At 48.1% G+C, this 13513-nt stretch overlaps 1 protein-coding gene across 6 annotated transcripts in view; it reads right to left on the bottom strand.

The window, feature by feature from the left end:
- Positions 1-1089: 1089 nt before the first annotated feature.
- Ctbp2 (C-terminal binding protein 2) overlaps positions 1090-13513 on the bottom strand; it is a 139341-nt gene continuing 126917 nt past the window's right edge. For 5 of the 6 annotated variants that reach the window (XM_028868689.2, XM_028868709.2, XM_028868698.2 and 2 more), the window contains 6 exons: positions 11656-11862; positions 5896-6110; positions 5450-5580; positions 4859-4986; positions 4355-4472; positions 1090-2462 (listed from right to left, as the gene is read on the bottom strand). In XM_028868689.2, the coding sequence (XP_028724522.1) occupies positions 2282-2462; positions 4355-4472; positions 4859-4986; positions 5450-5580; positions 5896-6110; positions 11656-11862 (980 nt within the window). In that variant the 3' untranslated portion in view covers positions 1090-2281. The other variant, XM_037209742.1, reaches the window with a different exon arrangement.

Raw genomic sequence — 13513 nt, 5'->3', positions numbered from 1 at the left:
GTTTCCAGGTGGATCTGCATTGCACCCAAACCTTGTGGTACAGAGTCAGGCTCAAGACTGAGCCTTGTCCTGTGTACTGTGGTTTTATGAGTGTCCTTTCCCAAGTTCCCCTGTATTTATTTATTTATACCAGTGACTCTGACCACATATAATTTGATGGGTATCACATTCTTCCCTGTGGGAAAGAATTAGAGATAGCTCCATTTCTTAGGTAAGAATGGGGTTTTACATAGTTTCTGTAGCAGACTGACTGGCTCTGAAAGGCCAACACTTCTGGTAAATCAGTGCTATGTTAAGCTCTTGAAATAAACCAACAGCCATAATTATTGTCCCAAAAAAGTGTATGCCAACCTTTGTCAAAGATTATACGTGGCTGGGTGACAGGTGTAGGTAGGTATCTTTAGACTGACTCTGAACAGTAATACTTTTATAACTGCGTGGACTTTGGTTTTTTTCCTCGGGTGAAACCAGTACTTTGTTTTTATTCTAATGTTGTCGTTCTCTGGAGTCAGTTTATATATAATCATTTCTAAAGGACTGTTTGAACAACCATGCTAATTAAACACCATGGATTCAGATCTGACTTCTTTTGTTTCCGACCTTTAGGCTCACTATGCCACACAAAGAATGTTAAGTAAAATACTGCTGTGTAGACAGTTAAGTTGGGACCTCTTTTCCATCCATGTTTTTGACAAGACCTGTAATTGTCAAGGGAGTGTTCTTTCTACCTTTCTGCTTTCTGTGAGTGGTCATTTTATAGGGCAGTTAGGATGGGCTCCCCTGAAAAGGAAAGAAAGGCTTAGAGGGGTGTAAAACTTGCACTTGTGGGACTTAAAAGCGTTGAATGCTATTTAAAAAGGTAAGTAGAACTTCAGAGTTCTACCTCCCTGCCCCCCCAGAAAAGATAAAGAATGGACTTAATTCTAAAGCTCTGCCTCATCTTCAGGATAGCCTGCCCAATTTGGACTTCTCTGAGGTCAGTCAGACAATGTCACCACCAAAGTTGGAACCTGGCTGATTGACACTGGGATGACATCTCAAGGGCTAACTTTTATATAGTGAGATGTACTTAAATGTCAGGACTTAGCAGAAATTTTAATTACTTTTATTGAAAACTGCACTGAACGCTAAATGTCCACCTTTACAATAAACAAATACAGTAACGGTAACTCACACTAAAACAAAACATACTTCTGATAGCCATTATTTTTCTGTTTGGGACAACTTTAAAGTTTTTCTTTTGTCACAAAAACAGGAATGTACCTATACAAAGGCTCAAAATAGGCCATCTTTAAAAACAAAAAGGCAATGATTCACAAAAGACTATGAATAGAACATGTAACTAGCTGATACAAATCTAATAGGATTTGTTAAAATCAGTCACATCTAATAGCACATCTGAAGTGTTCTTGTATAAAATATCACGTGAAGAAAAGAATTTATCAATGTCTAAAAAAGTGGGTTTGTTCATAGACAATCTGACAAGTTACCATAAAAAGTGTTTCCTGAGACATAAGGAAATGCAACATTATTCTTCTTGAACCCTTCTCGTCCAAGACTTTCCACTCAATAAAATAGCTGAGGATCTGAAACTGAGAAAATATATTTGAGTACAAACAGCTTGTGAAACTTAATACTTTTTTCTTTTTGTTCTTTTCCTTTTTTTGTTTTTTTTTTTTGTTTTTGTTTTTGTTTATGTTTTTGCATCATCGGAGGGTTTTACTGAACTCACAACCAACTTTGCCTGCTCAGAGTTGAGAGACACTTCTTTACGGGAGCTTTTGTCTTCAATCCTGTGCGTGTAGATGTCTACACAGGCAAACAGTGTCCTCCCCAGCTTATCTTCCTACCGGCAAAGGAGGCCACCAGCCCCTGGAGACCAAAGGGACTATTCTTGATGGGGATTTCCTCTCATTTTTTTTTTTTTAATTAATACTCGGAGCTCTTGATGCAACATTCTAGAGCAGGTTGCTCAGGACCTGCTGTGCCCAAGGGACTGATAAAGGAAAGCTCTATTTATTCTTTGTGATTTGATGCACAGATGAAAAACTTAACACACAATAACAGAAGTTGGTCGTTAATAAACCACGTCCTAGTCTTTCCACACTTCCAGAAGCAGACACCACCTTCAGCATTCTGGCTCTTGTCGCTTTAACACTGCAACATCAGTGATGTCCAGGGTCAGTTTTAAAGACCACCCAATTCCTTTTCTTCGTTCCTCTGTTTGCTACTGTCTCTTGGTCCCACGTTTATCTGAATGATCACCTTCTGCCATTCTCTGCTATTGCTCGTTGGGGTGCTCTCGATTGTCCCCATGTTTTGTGGGCTGGTTGGGGGAAGGAGCTTGGGAAGGGTGTGCCACTGTGGGGAGGTTGTGAGTCACCGGGATGCCTCCAGGGATGATCCCTTCCATAGCTGCAGGAAGCCCTCCTGGAGCCACACCAACGATGCCTGGTGGATACCTGAGGAGCACACAGAAACAAGGCCTTAAGTCCAGGCTAGATTTACCAAATTCTTGGCCTTTCCTCACTTCCAACCAGACAGTACACAAAGGTTTGTTATCCTTTTCCCCAAAGCAAGGCAAAACTAGACTTTTATATTGAACTGTGGAACCTTGTTCATTTTAAAAAACAAGTTCAAATCACAGCTGGGCTGGTTTTGTGGCTTTTACTTCAAACAACAATAAGCCTAAAAATGCCCAAACAGGTTAGGCTTGAGGTCACTTTTAGAAAATACCAGTCAGATGACTGATTTCCCTGCAGGTTTCACAAAGTACTCCAAGTTATATGGACTAAAGATTTGTTTTCTTCCCTAAATTCCTATGTTCAAGCCCTAGTCTCTAAAATATTAGGAGATAAAACTTGGGAGTAAATGGGAGACTGTCCAGTCCGCCTCCCAACAGGGTCCTTTACAGGACATAGCCATGGCTTGTCCTCAGACTTCTGCTTCCAGAACTGAGAACCAGACCGTGGTTCATTAAGTCACTGAAGAAACTGATGTGATGGTTGAACCCCTGTGACAGTGGCTCCCTCGGGTGGTTGGTCCTGTGGTCCCTGGAGAGGAGGACTGGTGCAGTAGGCGGTCAGTCCAGTGACTCTATGTGCAGACATGCACCGTGTGGATGAGGATGAGCTGCCTACACAGAGAGCATATGGGTCTAACGTACAATGTGACTCAACGTATAAACTTGGATCTGGGCCAGTCCCAGCACCTATGCGGGCCTTCTAAGCGCTGATCCTTTGCAGTCCATGGGATGTTCCAAAGGGTCTTTAGTACTACTTGAAGGAATTGAGAGGGTCTCTTACGAGCAGGCACTAACATGAATGAATAGGGGATTGTGATACTGTAATGTGCACAAGTGTCAAAGTCCTTATGAGGTAAGAAGCTAAGATTGGCCCCGGGCTGGTGGCTCATCAGAACTCAAGGCGACCTACTAACCAAGGCTGGGGAGCATGAAGTTTCCACGAGGCTAACTAACCTGGACTAGAGTGCAACTGTCAGAAAACAGAACACCCTCAGATAAACAGAAAGAGACTAGGTAGAATATAAAGACCCATGTGATCTATACGCACATGCATAGCTTCTTCAGAGCTTTCCTTCCACGCCTTGTTCAAGTACTAGAAATAGAACAGGGAACCGGTGAAAATGTCCTGTCACATGTCTTGGTTGGGAGTGGGAATAGCAACATTACAGTGCATAGATCAGCCATGGTAAAGGATCATTTGGCCCCAGATGAGAATGTTGCCAAGTGTTCAGAGCCTGGCTACGGCTTCCTTTCCCTTTATTCTCAGTGGAATTAATTTCCCTGGAAGCCAGCAATAATGGTAGAGGGGGATCATGGGAATGCCCACAAATGACACTATATTGCTTCCTTTAAGTGTATCTGTTCCATATTAGAAGATTTTCCTTGGACAGAGAGTCTGATGTAACAACACTCTCCCCCAGAGTCAGTCTCATTCTGCAGGGGGCTTTAGCGGGGTTATCACCATCAACTCCAGACAACTACTATGGTGCCCTTCCTGAACCCATCTCCTGTAACTTATACATGGAATTTGCTGGGCTGGTCCTGGGGCTATGAGTGTGCACGTCCAATCCCAACACCCAGGAGGCTAAGGAAGCAAGCTCACCAGTGGGAAGCCAGCTTGGGTAACACAAACATATTGTTTCAAAAATCAAACCAAACCAAAGAGCTCCTCTCCCAAACGCCCTGGAGCAGTCTTTTAGTTCGGGGATTTTAGGGACTGAAAATAGAATATACATTGAAAGGACTAAGTTAAGGGCCCAGGTTACATCAACGACCCAGGCCTGGGCTTTTCTTGCCTCCAGGCCCAGAAAACTTTATTCTCCTCCTCACCTGTATGTGGCACCATTGAGCTCGGGATGAATTGCTTGCTGGTCGATGACTGACCAAGGAGCTGAAGTCACGAAGAATTCTTTGTTGACACAGTTTCGCAAGCTTTCTGGGATGCGACCTGGAGATAATTAACCATGTGCATTATTTTACAAGCATGTGTTTAGTGTGTGCGTGCACCAAGACACATGTCTGGCGGTCAGAGGACAACTCCTCTGTGGAGGTTCTTGTGATTGAACTCAGTCTGGAAGCCTGTTCCTTTAGCAGCTTGAGCCATACATATATTCTTAAGGCCACACAGACCTTTCCCATTTAGTGGCTTCAGCCTAAGCCACTTAGAAAGGGGCCTTCTTCCTGTTTTCCACTACCCTCTGTAACTGGGGAGCTGGATTCCTCTTTCAAGTTTAGTTCTTAATTCTTACAAAAACTTATTCAGCAGATACTTCTAACCAGCAGGATCAGACACGATGGCACCATGTCAAGGGCGGGGGCAGGAGGACGGCTCACCTGTGATAGCTCGGCGGATCTCAGTGGCGGCTGCTTCCCTCATCTCTAGTGATGCCTGTTCACTGTACCAGGCTGTGTGCGGCGTGCAGATGAGATTTGGTGCATCTTTCAGTGGGCCCTGAGCGAAGCTGGGTGAATGGAAATGTATTCAGTAAAAACGGGAGAAGTTTAATACAATTACTATTCATTATGGGGGGCCTCGAGGCCATTTGGAACAGTAGCTGTGTATGTTAGCAGACAGCAGGGAAGCCCTGTGTCAGATTTCATTAGGATTGGTGAATAAGTCACCACAACTATGAGAGCAGGTGTGCCAGACCAAAAAAAAAAAAAAAACCACTTAAGGGATCCCTTCTAGTTACAATGAATGCTCCAGGATCAAAGACACCACCATCTTCTTGCTTTTCTGCCTCAGCCCTCTCTGATGTTCTTCAGAGATCTTTTTACAACACTGCAGTCTCTAGGACAGTGTCTCCACTAAGCACCATCTGCAATTTCCTACCCAGGTTACTTATGGTGGAAAGGGCTTCCAGCGCCAAGTGTTGGATCGGGTTCCTGGGAAGAAGCCAGGAGCATGCATAGCCACACACATACCTAAAGGGCTCAGACTCGTGCACATCGAGGGCTGCTCCTCGTATCCTTCCCTCTTTGAGGGCCTGAGCTAAGGCTTTCTCATCCACCAGACCACCTCGGGCTGCGTTCACAAGGAATGCTCCTTGCCTCATCTGCAGAAGGAAAGAGGAACTGGTCAGACCTTGGAATCTCTGGAAGGGGGCTTAAAATGCTTGGCCTGATGTTTAACTATGAGTGGCAGTTCAGGGAAAGGGGGTGGGAAGAAATGGAGCCCAGGAAAGTTTCCCTTCACAGGGCTGTGAGTTATGGAAGGGAGCCAGCTGGGCCCACAACCCCTATTACTGATTCGTCCCAGGGACACTTCCCTGCACACCACTGTGCCCATGAACCCGCTTCCATCCCCTCTTAGTGCTGTTACACTCTGGCAGGGTGTAAGCTTGGTCTGCGTGAATTTCCTGTCCAATTACCTGCTTGATAGTGAAATCATTGATGAGGTGGTGGTTATGCTCATTCAGATTGCAGTGCAACGAGACACAGTCGCTCTGATACAGCAAGTCCTGCAGGGTGTAGACCCTCTGCACGCCCAGAGACCGCTCTATCCCATCCTGTAAGTAGGGGTCATAAAATATGACGCTGAATCCAAAGGCCTTGGCTCGAACAGCAACTGCCTGCCCTGTGCGACCTGTGCAGAGACAGAATATTCCGGTGAGTAAGGCATGCAGATCCCAGGTGCCGTCTCCGCGCTTGCTTGCTGGGGAAGTGCTACCAAGTTACCCTGCCAAAGTGTGTCCTCCAGCTGTAATGATGTTTAGATCAACTACGGACGGGGCATTTAAAAAACATTTATTTTTAAAATTATGTATATGCCTGTGGGAATGTGCATTTAAGCACACAGGTACCCAGAGGCCAGAAGAGGGTATCTGTGCTGGCTAGTCTTAGGTCAACTTGACACAAGCTAGAGTTATCTGAAGGGAGGGAACCTCAGTTGAGAAAATGCCTCCATGAAGACCCAGCTGTCATTTTCTTAATTAGTGATTGGTGGAAGGACTCAGACCACTGTAGGTGGTGCCGTCCCTGCACAAGTGGTCCTGGGTTCTATAAGAAAGCAGGCTGAGCAGGCCAGTAAGCAGCACTCCTTCATGGCCTCTGCATCAGCTCCTGCCCCCAGGTTTCTGCCCTGTTTATGAGTTTCTGTCCTGACTTCCTTTGATGATGAACAGTGATAGGAAGTGTCAAGTAAACTCTTTCCTCCCCAACTTTCCACTGGTCCTGCTGTTTTGTCACAGCAATAATAATCATAGCTAAGACACGTTGGTATCAGGATAGTGGGGTACTGCTCTGACAGACCTGACCATGTTGTTTGGGGGAGGATTGTGGAAGGACTTTGGAACTTTGGGCTAGAAAAACCATCAACTGTTGAGAGCTCAGCGAGCCATTCTGTAGGAGCTTGGGAGATAAGATGCTTGGGAAGAGTCGGGCCAGCAGTGGTGGCACATGCCTTTAATCAGAGGCAGAGGCAGGGGGATCTCTGAATTCGAGGACAGACTGATCTACAGAGTGAGTTCCAGGACAGCCAAGGTTACACAGAGAAATCCTTATCAGGGCTGTTTGCTATTTTGAATAAAGATTCTGTTGTTCTGATCAGCTGTGATTAACTGCATTACTGGGACAACTGATACTGGTTAACTAGAGCTAAGAATCAGTGGTGATTAAGAGACCAGCATCAGTAAGGTGAAGTCTTCTGGGAAGTGTTTCCTGAGAGTCAGCACACAGGAGGTGGCCAAGGTTGTACCTCATGCTGGCAGCCAAACTTGGTGGTGTAAGAGTCACCCAGGCAGTACTGGTTTTAAAGGCATGAAGGGATCATGGAGAGCAGCTGAGGCTTGGCACTGTGAGAGGCCGAGAGGGGCCAGGAGAGGCCACTGGTGAAGGTGCAGCCTCAGTGGCAGCTGAAGGCCTGGTACTGCAGGGCTCATATGGTAAAGCTGAGGTCTGGCACCATGAAGAGAGCCTATGAGAGGCTATTGGTGAAAGTGCAGCCCAGATGCAGCAGAGGACCCCAGCATTTTGGAGATGCCAGTACCATAGCATGACCACCAAGAACAGCAGCAGCAGTGGAGTGGAGCCAGCTGAAGCCTAGAAGACAGGCATGTGCTGCAGAGGGTGAAGCTGGAGAAGTGCCCGTTAGGGATGCCCAGAAGATCGTGAGTGCGCCCAGACACTGGACACTGAGTTTTCACACTTCTGGGGTTTGGTTCTTCAACTCTGACAGGATTCTGACTGTGCCCTGGTTCTGCCCTCTTGAAATGAGAGTGTTTAGTTTTTGATTTTACTGGAGCCCACATCTGAGAGACTTTGAATTTTAAAAGACTTGGCCTTTTTAAGAGATTGGCCATTGCTATTTTAAAGGCACTAAAATGTTAACGTGTTTGAATCTGTGAAGACCGGGGGATTTTAAAAGTTATGTCTTTAATATGAGATCTTGGGGATGAATGAGAAAGGAAGGGCTGTGGCTTGAGACACATGTTGACAAGGAGTCAGTGGTGCTGGCTAGTCTCATGCCAACTTGACACAAGCTAGAGTTATCTGAAGGGAGGGAACCTCTCTGGAGCTGGAGTGTTGTGAGCTGCCCAGTGTGGGTCCTGGGAACCAAACTTGAGCCCTCTGGAGGAGCAGCAAACACTCTTAGCCAAAAAGCATTGTTTTAAATAATATTTATCACGGACATTTTCACACCAATACCCAGTTAGAATGTTTTAATGGATATCACGTGCCCTTTTCTCAGGTCCAAACATCACCAATATGTTCCTAGTCTTGGTATTTCTCTTATCTTTGTTATGTAACAAGCTTCTGTAGATGAATTTCTAAATGGTCTTATTAAATAAAAATCACAGAGCCAGCTATAAGGGTGAAAGCCTGAGAGATCAGGGAAACAGGGAAAGCCACAGCTAACCTTACCTTACCAACTTTGCCGTTTCCAAATGTGTGTGACTTCCTGTCTACCCACGCCTATATGCCCTGCTGTTCTGCCACCTGATCTGCTCTCCTGTCCAGCTACATCACTTCCTCTTCCTGCCCAGCTCTGTCACCTCCATGGTAAACTAGCGTTGGAATTTAAGACATGTGCCACCACACCAGGCTCTGTTTCCAGTGTGGCCTTGAACTCAGAGATCCAGACAGATCCCTGTCTGCCAAGTGATAGGATTAAGGGCGTGTGCTACCGTTGCCTGACTTCTTTGTTTACTTAAAATGACTTGCTTTTTCTTCTGATCTCCAGGCACGCTTTATCTATTAAAGTACAAATAAAATATCACCACAAGCTTCTTCTTCTTCTTTTTTTTTTTTTTTTTTGGTTTTTCGAGACAGGGTTTCAAAACTTTGGTGCCTTTCCTGGACCTCACTCTGTAGCCCAGGCTTGCCTCGAACTCACAGAGATCCGCCTGGCTCTGCCTCCCGAGTGCTGGGATCAAAGGTGTGTGCCACCACTGCCCAGCTGTAGCAAGCTTCTTAACGTGAGTGTCGTTCTTTGATGCTCTCAGTATGTGAACATCAATGTTTCCAGCCTAATGTGTGCTGCATTTGCCTTTACAGGCGTATGATGGTCAAAACACCATTGCATTAAGGCCTGAGGGACTCTGAAGGCCAGTTCCAGCACAGAGTCCAGGACTCTCCATATTATAATGGACGTCAGACGGCAGGGCAGGAAAGCACTCCAAACTTCACAATGACCATCTCTGCTCAAAGCCACTGATCCCGACAGCACTTCTTGTTTCATGAGTTTTTAGCTTGAACGCAAAGTGGACTGAGGGATGGTGGATTGGAATTCAACTAGGCAGACTACAAAGTATACCTTATCTAACACCCTGTTCAAGCCAGGAGTAGTAGCACACACCTTTGATCCCAGCAATTGGCAGGCAGAGGCAGGTGGATCTGAGTTCAAGGTCAGCCTGGTCTACAGAGTGAGCTCTAGGACAGCAAGAGCTACATAGTGAGACAGTCTCAAAAATAACAAAACCTGTTCGAATGTGTGGGCAGGGACTGGTGTGGGAGCTCAGGGGGAAAGGTCCTTGCTGCCAAGTCTGACCATGACCCACATGACAGAAGGGAGCCGACTCTGGTTGTTCTGTGACCTCATGCAGACCCACATAAATGTTTCTGAAATTGGGGGAGTTAGAAGGCAAGATGCACATTTCCTGTTTAGTCTGGTGGCTCGCTCGCTCACTCGCTCGCTCTGCTGTGTGCTCTAACAGCGGAGCAGTAATGTGGCCACTCTGACAAAGATGGACAGCTGCAGTCTCCAAGTCATCCCCTCAATGTCACTTTGAGAACCATAGCTGACCAGGAGTTGGACTAGCCACACGGTAGTGTGTGGCAGAGGGCCAAGCAGGACTGGACCGTGGAAGGGAAGTGTGGCGGTGACAGGGACTCGGTGACGTCCTTGAAACGTGGGATTTGAGGGCCCTATCATGTGGCCTGTGCCCAAGAAGGTAAATGAGTCTTCTTCCTCCTTACACTGTGACCTGAAGCCTTCACAGTTCCAGGGCCTCAGAAGGTGGCAGGGGGTGCCTGGGCCACCAAGCCAGACCTAAACACATTGCGCTGACCCGGCCATTCTCAGTGGGAGTATGTCTCATCAGCTCACACAGAAGGTCCCACGGCCTTCCACTCCGACCCAGATGGTCTTCTGAGCCAAAGACGATCAACATCGCAGTCCCCACAGATGAAAACCCCAGGGCACGGGCCACACTGAAGACAAACTTTGGCAGTCCACACAGATAAGTGCGGCCCTTGTGTAAAGGTGACACGAGGTGAAATGTCCCCGTTTTTAATAAACAAGCACCCTTTTCCCCCAATGCCGTATATAAACCCTCACGTGCCAAATTAAAAACAAAAGCAAATACTGATAGGCAAATATCTAGACAATCTCTGCTCAGCCCCAGCTTCAGGTTCACTGGAGGTTCTGGGCAGCTCGAGCCAAACGGCCTTCCTCCCGTCTGTCCACTCCAGTTCTGGGGAGCCATGGAGACTGCAGCAGCCATGAATGTAGGGGAAGCCAGTGAACGGGCTTGGGAAAGCTGAAGGACACCATTCAGTCAAACAGCGTTCAAGAACGCACGAGGCGCGTGTGACTGGTGTATCTGAAGACCCCGGAGCGTGAGGGACTTTCCGCCGGTTGGCTAGCAGCTCAGAGCTGCCCACGGGCGCCACAGCCTCATCAGAGACCATGGCAGGCCACAAGAAGGGCTTCTAAGAGGGATGGCAGCTTAAGAGCCACAGGAAGCACAGAGGGTACCAGCAGAGAGTGCTCTCGTGTTCATACATGGTACCTGCATTTCTGTGAAAGACCACAGCGCCTTCCCCAGCAATCTGACCACTGGAACTCAGACCCTGACTGACCCAGAGGCAGGGGTGGCGTGGGGGTGGGGAGCGAATCATGCTCTGCAGGAAGATGAGCGACCCTGGGGTCACCCAGCAAACTCCCTCTTTTCAAACTGCCTCTCAGAAGCCCTGACCCCCAGCCAGCTCTGAGCTAAGTGATGCAAATTGGGAAACTTTCTGGAAGCCAGAATCTGAACTATCCCACGTGTTCCTCGGGATGCCTTTCAGTCTCAAGAGGCATTGACATGTATCCCTGCTCCCACCTCAAGCTCTAGTTACAGCTGCAGCAGACATGGCGGCAGTTACGGAGTCAGGAAGTGGTGGCCACCAGCCTGGGGTCCTATTTGAGACCGTGTGGACAACAGCAGTGGCACAGGTCTACCCCCCATCACCGCTTTAACTTTTCCGGGTCCCCTACCACTCCCAGGGCCTCAGCTCAAGTATCTCCATGGCAACAACCAGGTCCAGAAAGATCACGTCTTGTCCCATTCTCACAAGAGATTTCCAAGCCCATAGCCTGGTATTATTGCCCTCAGGCTTGAATTTTTAAGTGACTTCATGTTACTGCTGGGGGTGTGACATCTGTATTCAAGAACCTTCAAGGACCTGTGACCCAGTACACAAACTGTCCACCCAACCTTTTACCCTCTGCCTCAGGGAGACTGACCAAGCACACTCCTTTCCAGTGACAGCAGAAGGTGCCCTCCTGCTGTGTCAATGACCAGCAACATAGACACATTCTTGTACAACAGGCCCAGATCTCACCTCTGGGCAAGCTCTCGTTATTCTTGACCCCTGACCTCCTCCCCACCCCCATGTACCAAATCCGTCTCAAGAGGCGCACATACCAAAGCCAATGAGGCCCAGTGTTTCCCCTCGGATCCGAGCAGCTCCCGAGGCAACCTCACGGATCTGTTCCACGCTCTGTACCCGTGTGCCTTCTCGGAGGGCTTGGTACAGCCATGTGTTCCGCCGATAGAGATTGAGGATGTGGCAGACGGTGGAATCCGCTGTCTCCTCTACTGCGGCCGACGGGATGTTGCAAACAGCGATCCCTGAAAGGGCAATGGCCAGGCCCAGAGGTCAGCAAAGCCCCAGGATTCCCAGGCACCCGGCTTAGAAATGGAGAACTACTCCATGCCCAGGGTTGAGTCAACCGTTTGAGAGGCTCTCTCTCATACTCGGGAGTCCTCACCACTAAACCCAAATCCAACATGGCTTTTAGGTTTAAGTCTTAGCTCAGAGCCAGCCCAATTCCCCTTCTTTCCAGCCCTGGCCTGAAGCAGGCAGAAAGCTGGTGGGGGTTTGAGCCCCAGCTCGAGCCTGGCAGGGCTGAAGGGTGGAGGGATCAGAAACCTAGACTCTTTTTCGAGGCGCCTTCTGGAGGTATCTGGGACAGAGACTGTTTGAACCTTATGCACCCTAATGTAAACACCAACACCCTACTCACTATTTACCGTCTACACACACAGCTCAAGGCAAACAAGCGGACACACACCTCTAACCCTAACTCTGAAAGCTGGAGGCAGGAGGATCTTGAAAGCTATCTTTCTCATGAGCTATCCATGGTCCTAAAGCTCATGGTTTGTTGGGTTCTGACAAAAAACAGGAGGCAGCTAGGGGAACTTGCTAATGAGACTTAGGCCTGAGGGCACCTGAGGTGGATCTTCAACTCCTCAGAGAAAAAAACCTAAGCCCTTGGGAGGAGGGGTGCGAGCACTGGCTTCCCTTGAGCAGAGGGTGTTAAGGAAGGGTAGTTAACTTTCCCTGCCCTCTTCAGGCCAAGGTCAAGATGTCATCATGGAGGGCCTAGTTATTAGGAGAATGCAGAGGCCCTGTTGATAATGTGGAGTCCTAGGCAGGCTCCAAAGTGGCCTGGACCTACCAGACAGGTAGTTTTCTAAGCAGTGGCACAGACATTTGGCCATCCTGTTGCTCAGGTCAAAAGACTCCCTCTTGATCTACAGGTGTCATCTGGGCAGGTGCAGCTACTCAAGGTGGCCTTGGGTTCTGTGAGCTTTTCCAGACTGGGGAATAGGAAGAAAATCATCTAGACAGGAAGGAGATGATTGTCCCCTGAACCTCCTTAGATCTGTGGTATTATGTCTCTCACCCTGCTACCAGGGCTGCCCTGGGGTTCAATGATGAGGGAATGCCTCCCAGGAGCAGAGACAGCTCAGAGCGAAGGAAGGCACCATGTGCAGGTAGGTCATCCCTGCAGCCTGGCTGCAGTGGGCTTGTCTGGACTCCAGGCATCATTTGCTAAGGGACCTTGGCGATGAAAGCTATCTTTCTCATGAGGTGAAGGGCAGTGATCCTGCGGAACAGAGGGGCCTGTTCGTTTGGAAGGACTCGGCCCAGAATCCCAGGCTATTATTAGATTGCAGTGACATGTAAGAAACCTTAGGGACAATTTTCAGTCCTCTGAGAAAAAGCCCAGTGGAAGGTTAAGTCAGATTCTGGTGTGAGCCCAGCGGTGGCTGAGTGCTGGCATAGCTTAGGTGACCAGTGACAACCAGCGCAGGCAGGTCCCCATATGATAAAGGCACGCCCAGTTCTCCACAGAAAGAGGGAGACCAAGGCAGGATGTTTGCTCAGCCCAAACCACAGCGTGGACAGCGTGGATGTGGAGCTTCTTGGCTCTAGCACCCATGTGGAGAGGCGGAACCCAAGCCTGGGAGCAAGTGTAGTTACAAATGGGAATGA

This window comes from Peromyscus leucopus, chromosome 1 (assembly GCF_004664715.2).
Source record: "Peromyscus leucopus breed LL Stock chromosome 1, UCI_PerLeu_2.1, whole genome shotgun sequence".
Lineage (NCBI taxonomy): Eukaryota > Metazoa > Chordata > Mammalia > Rodentia > Cricetidae > Peromyscus > Peromyscus leucopus.
Note: the sequence above shows the minus strand (reverse complement) of the source record. Positions and strands in the feature narration are given on the sequence as shown.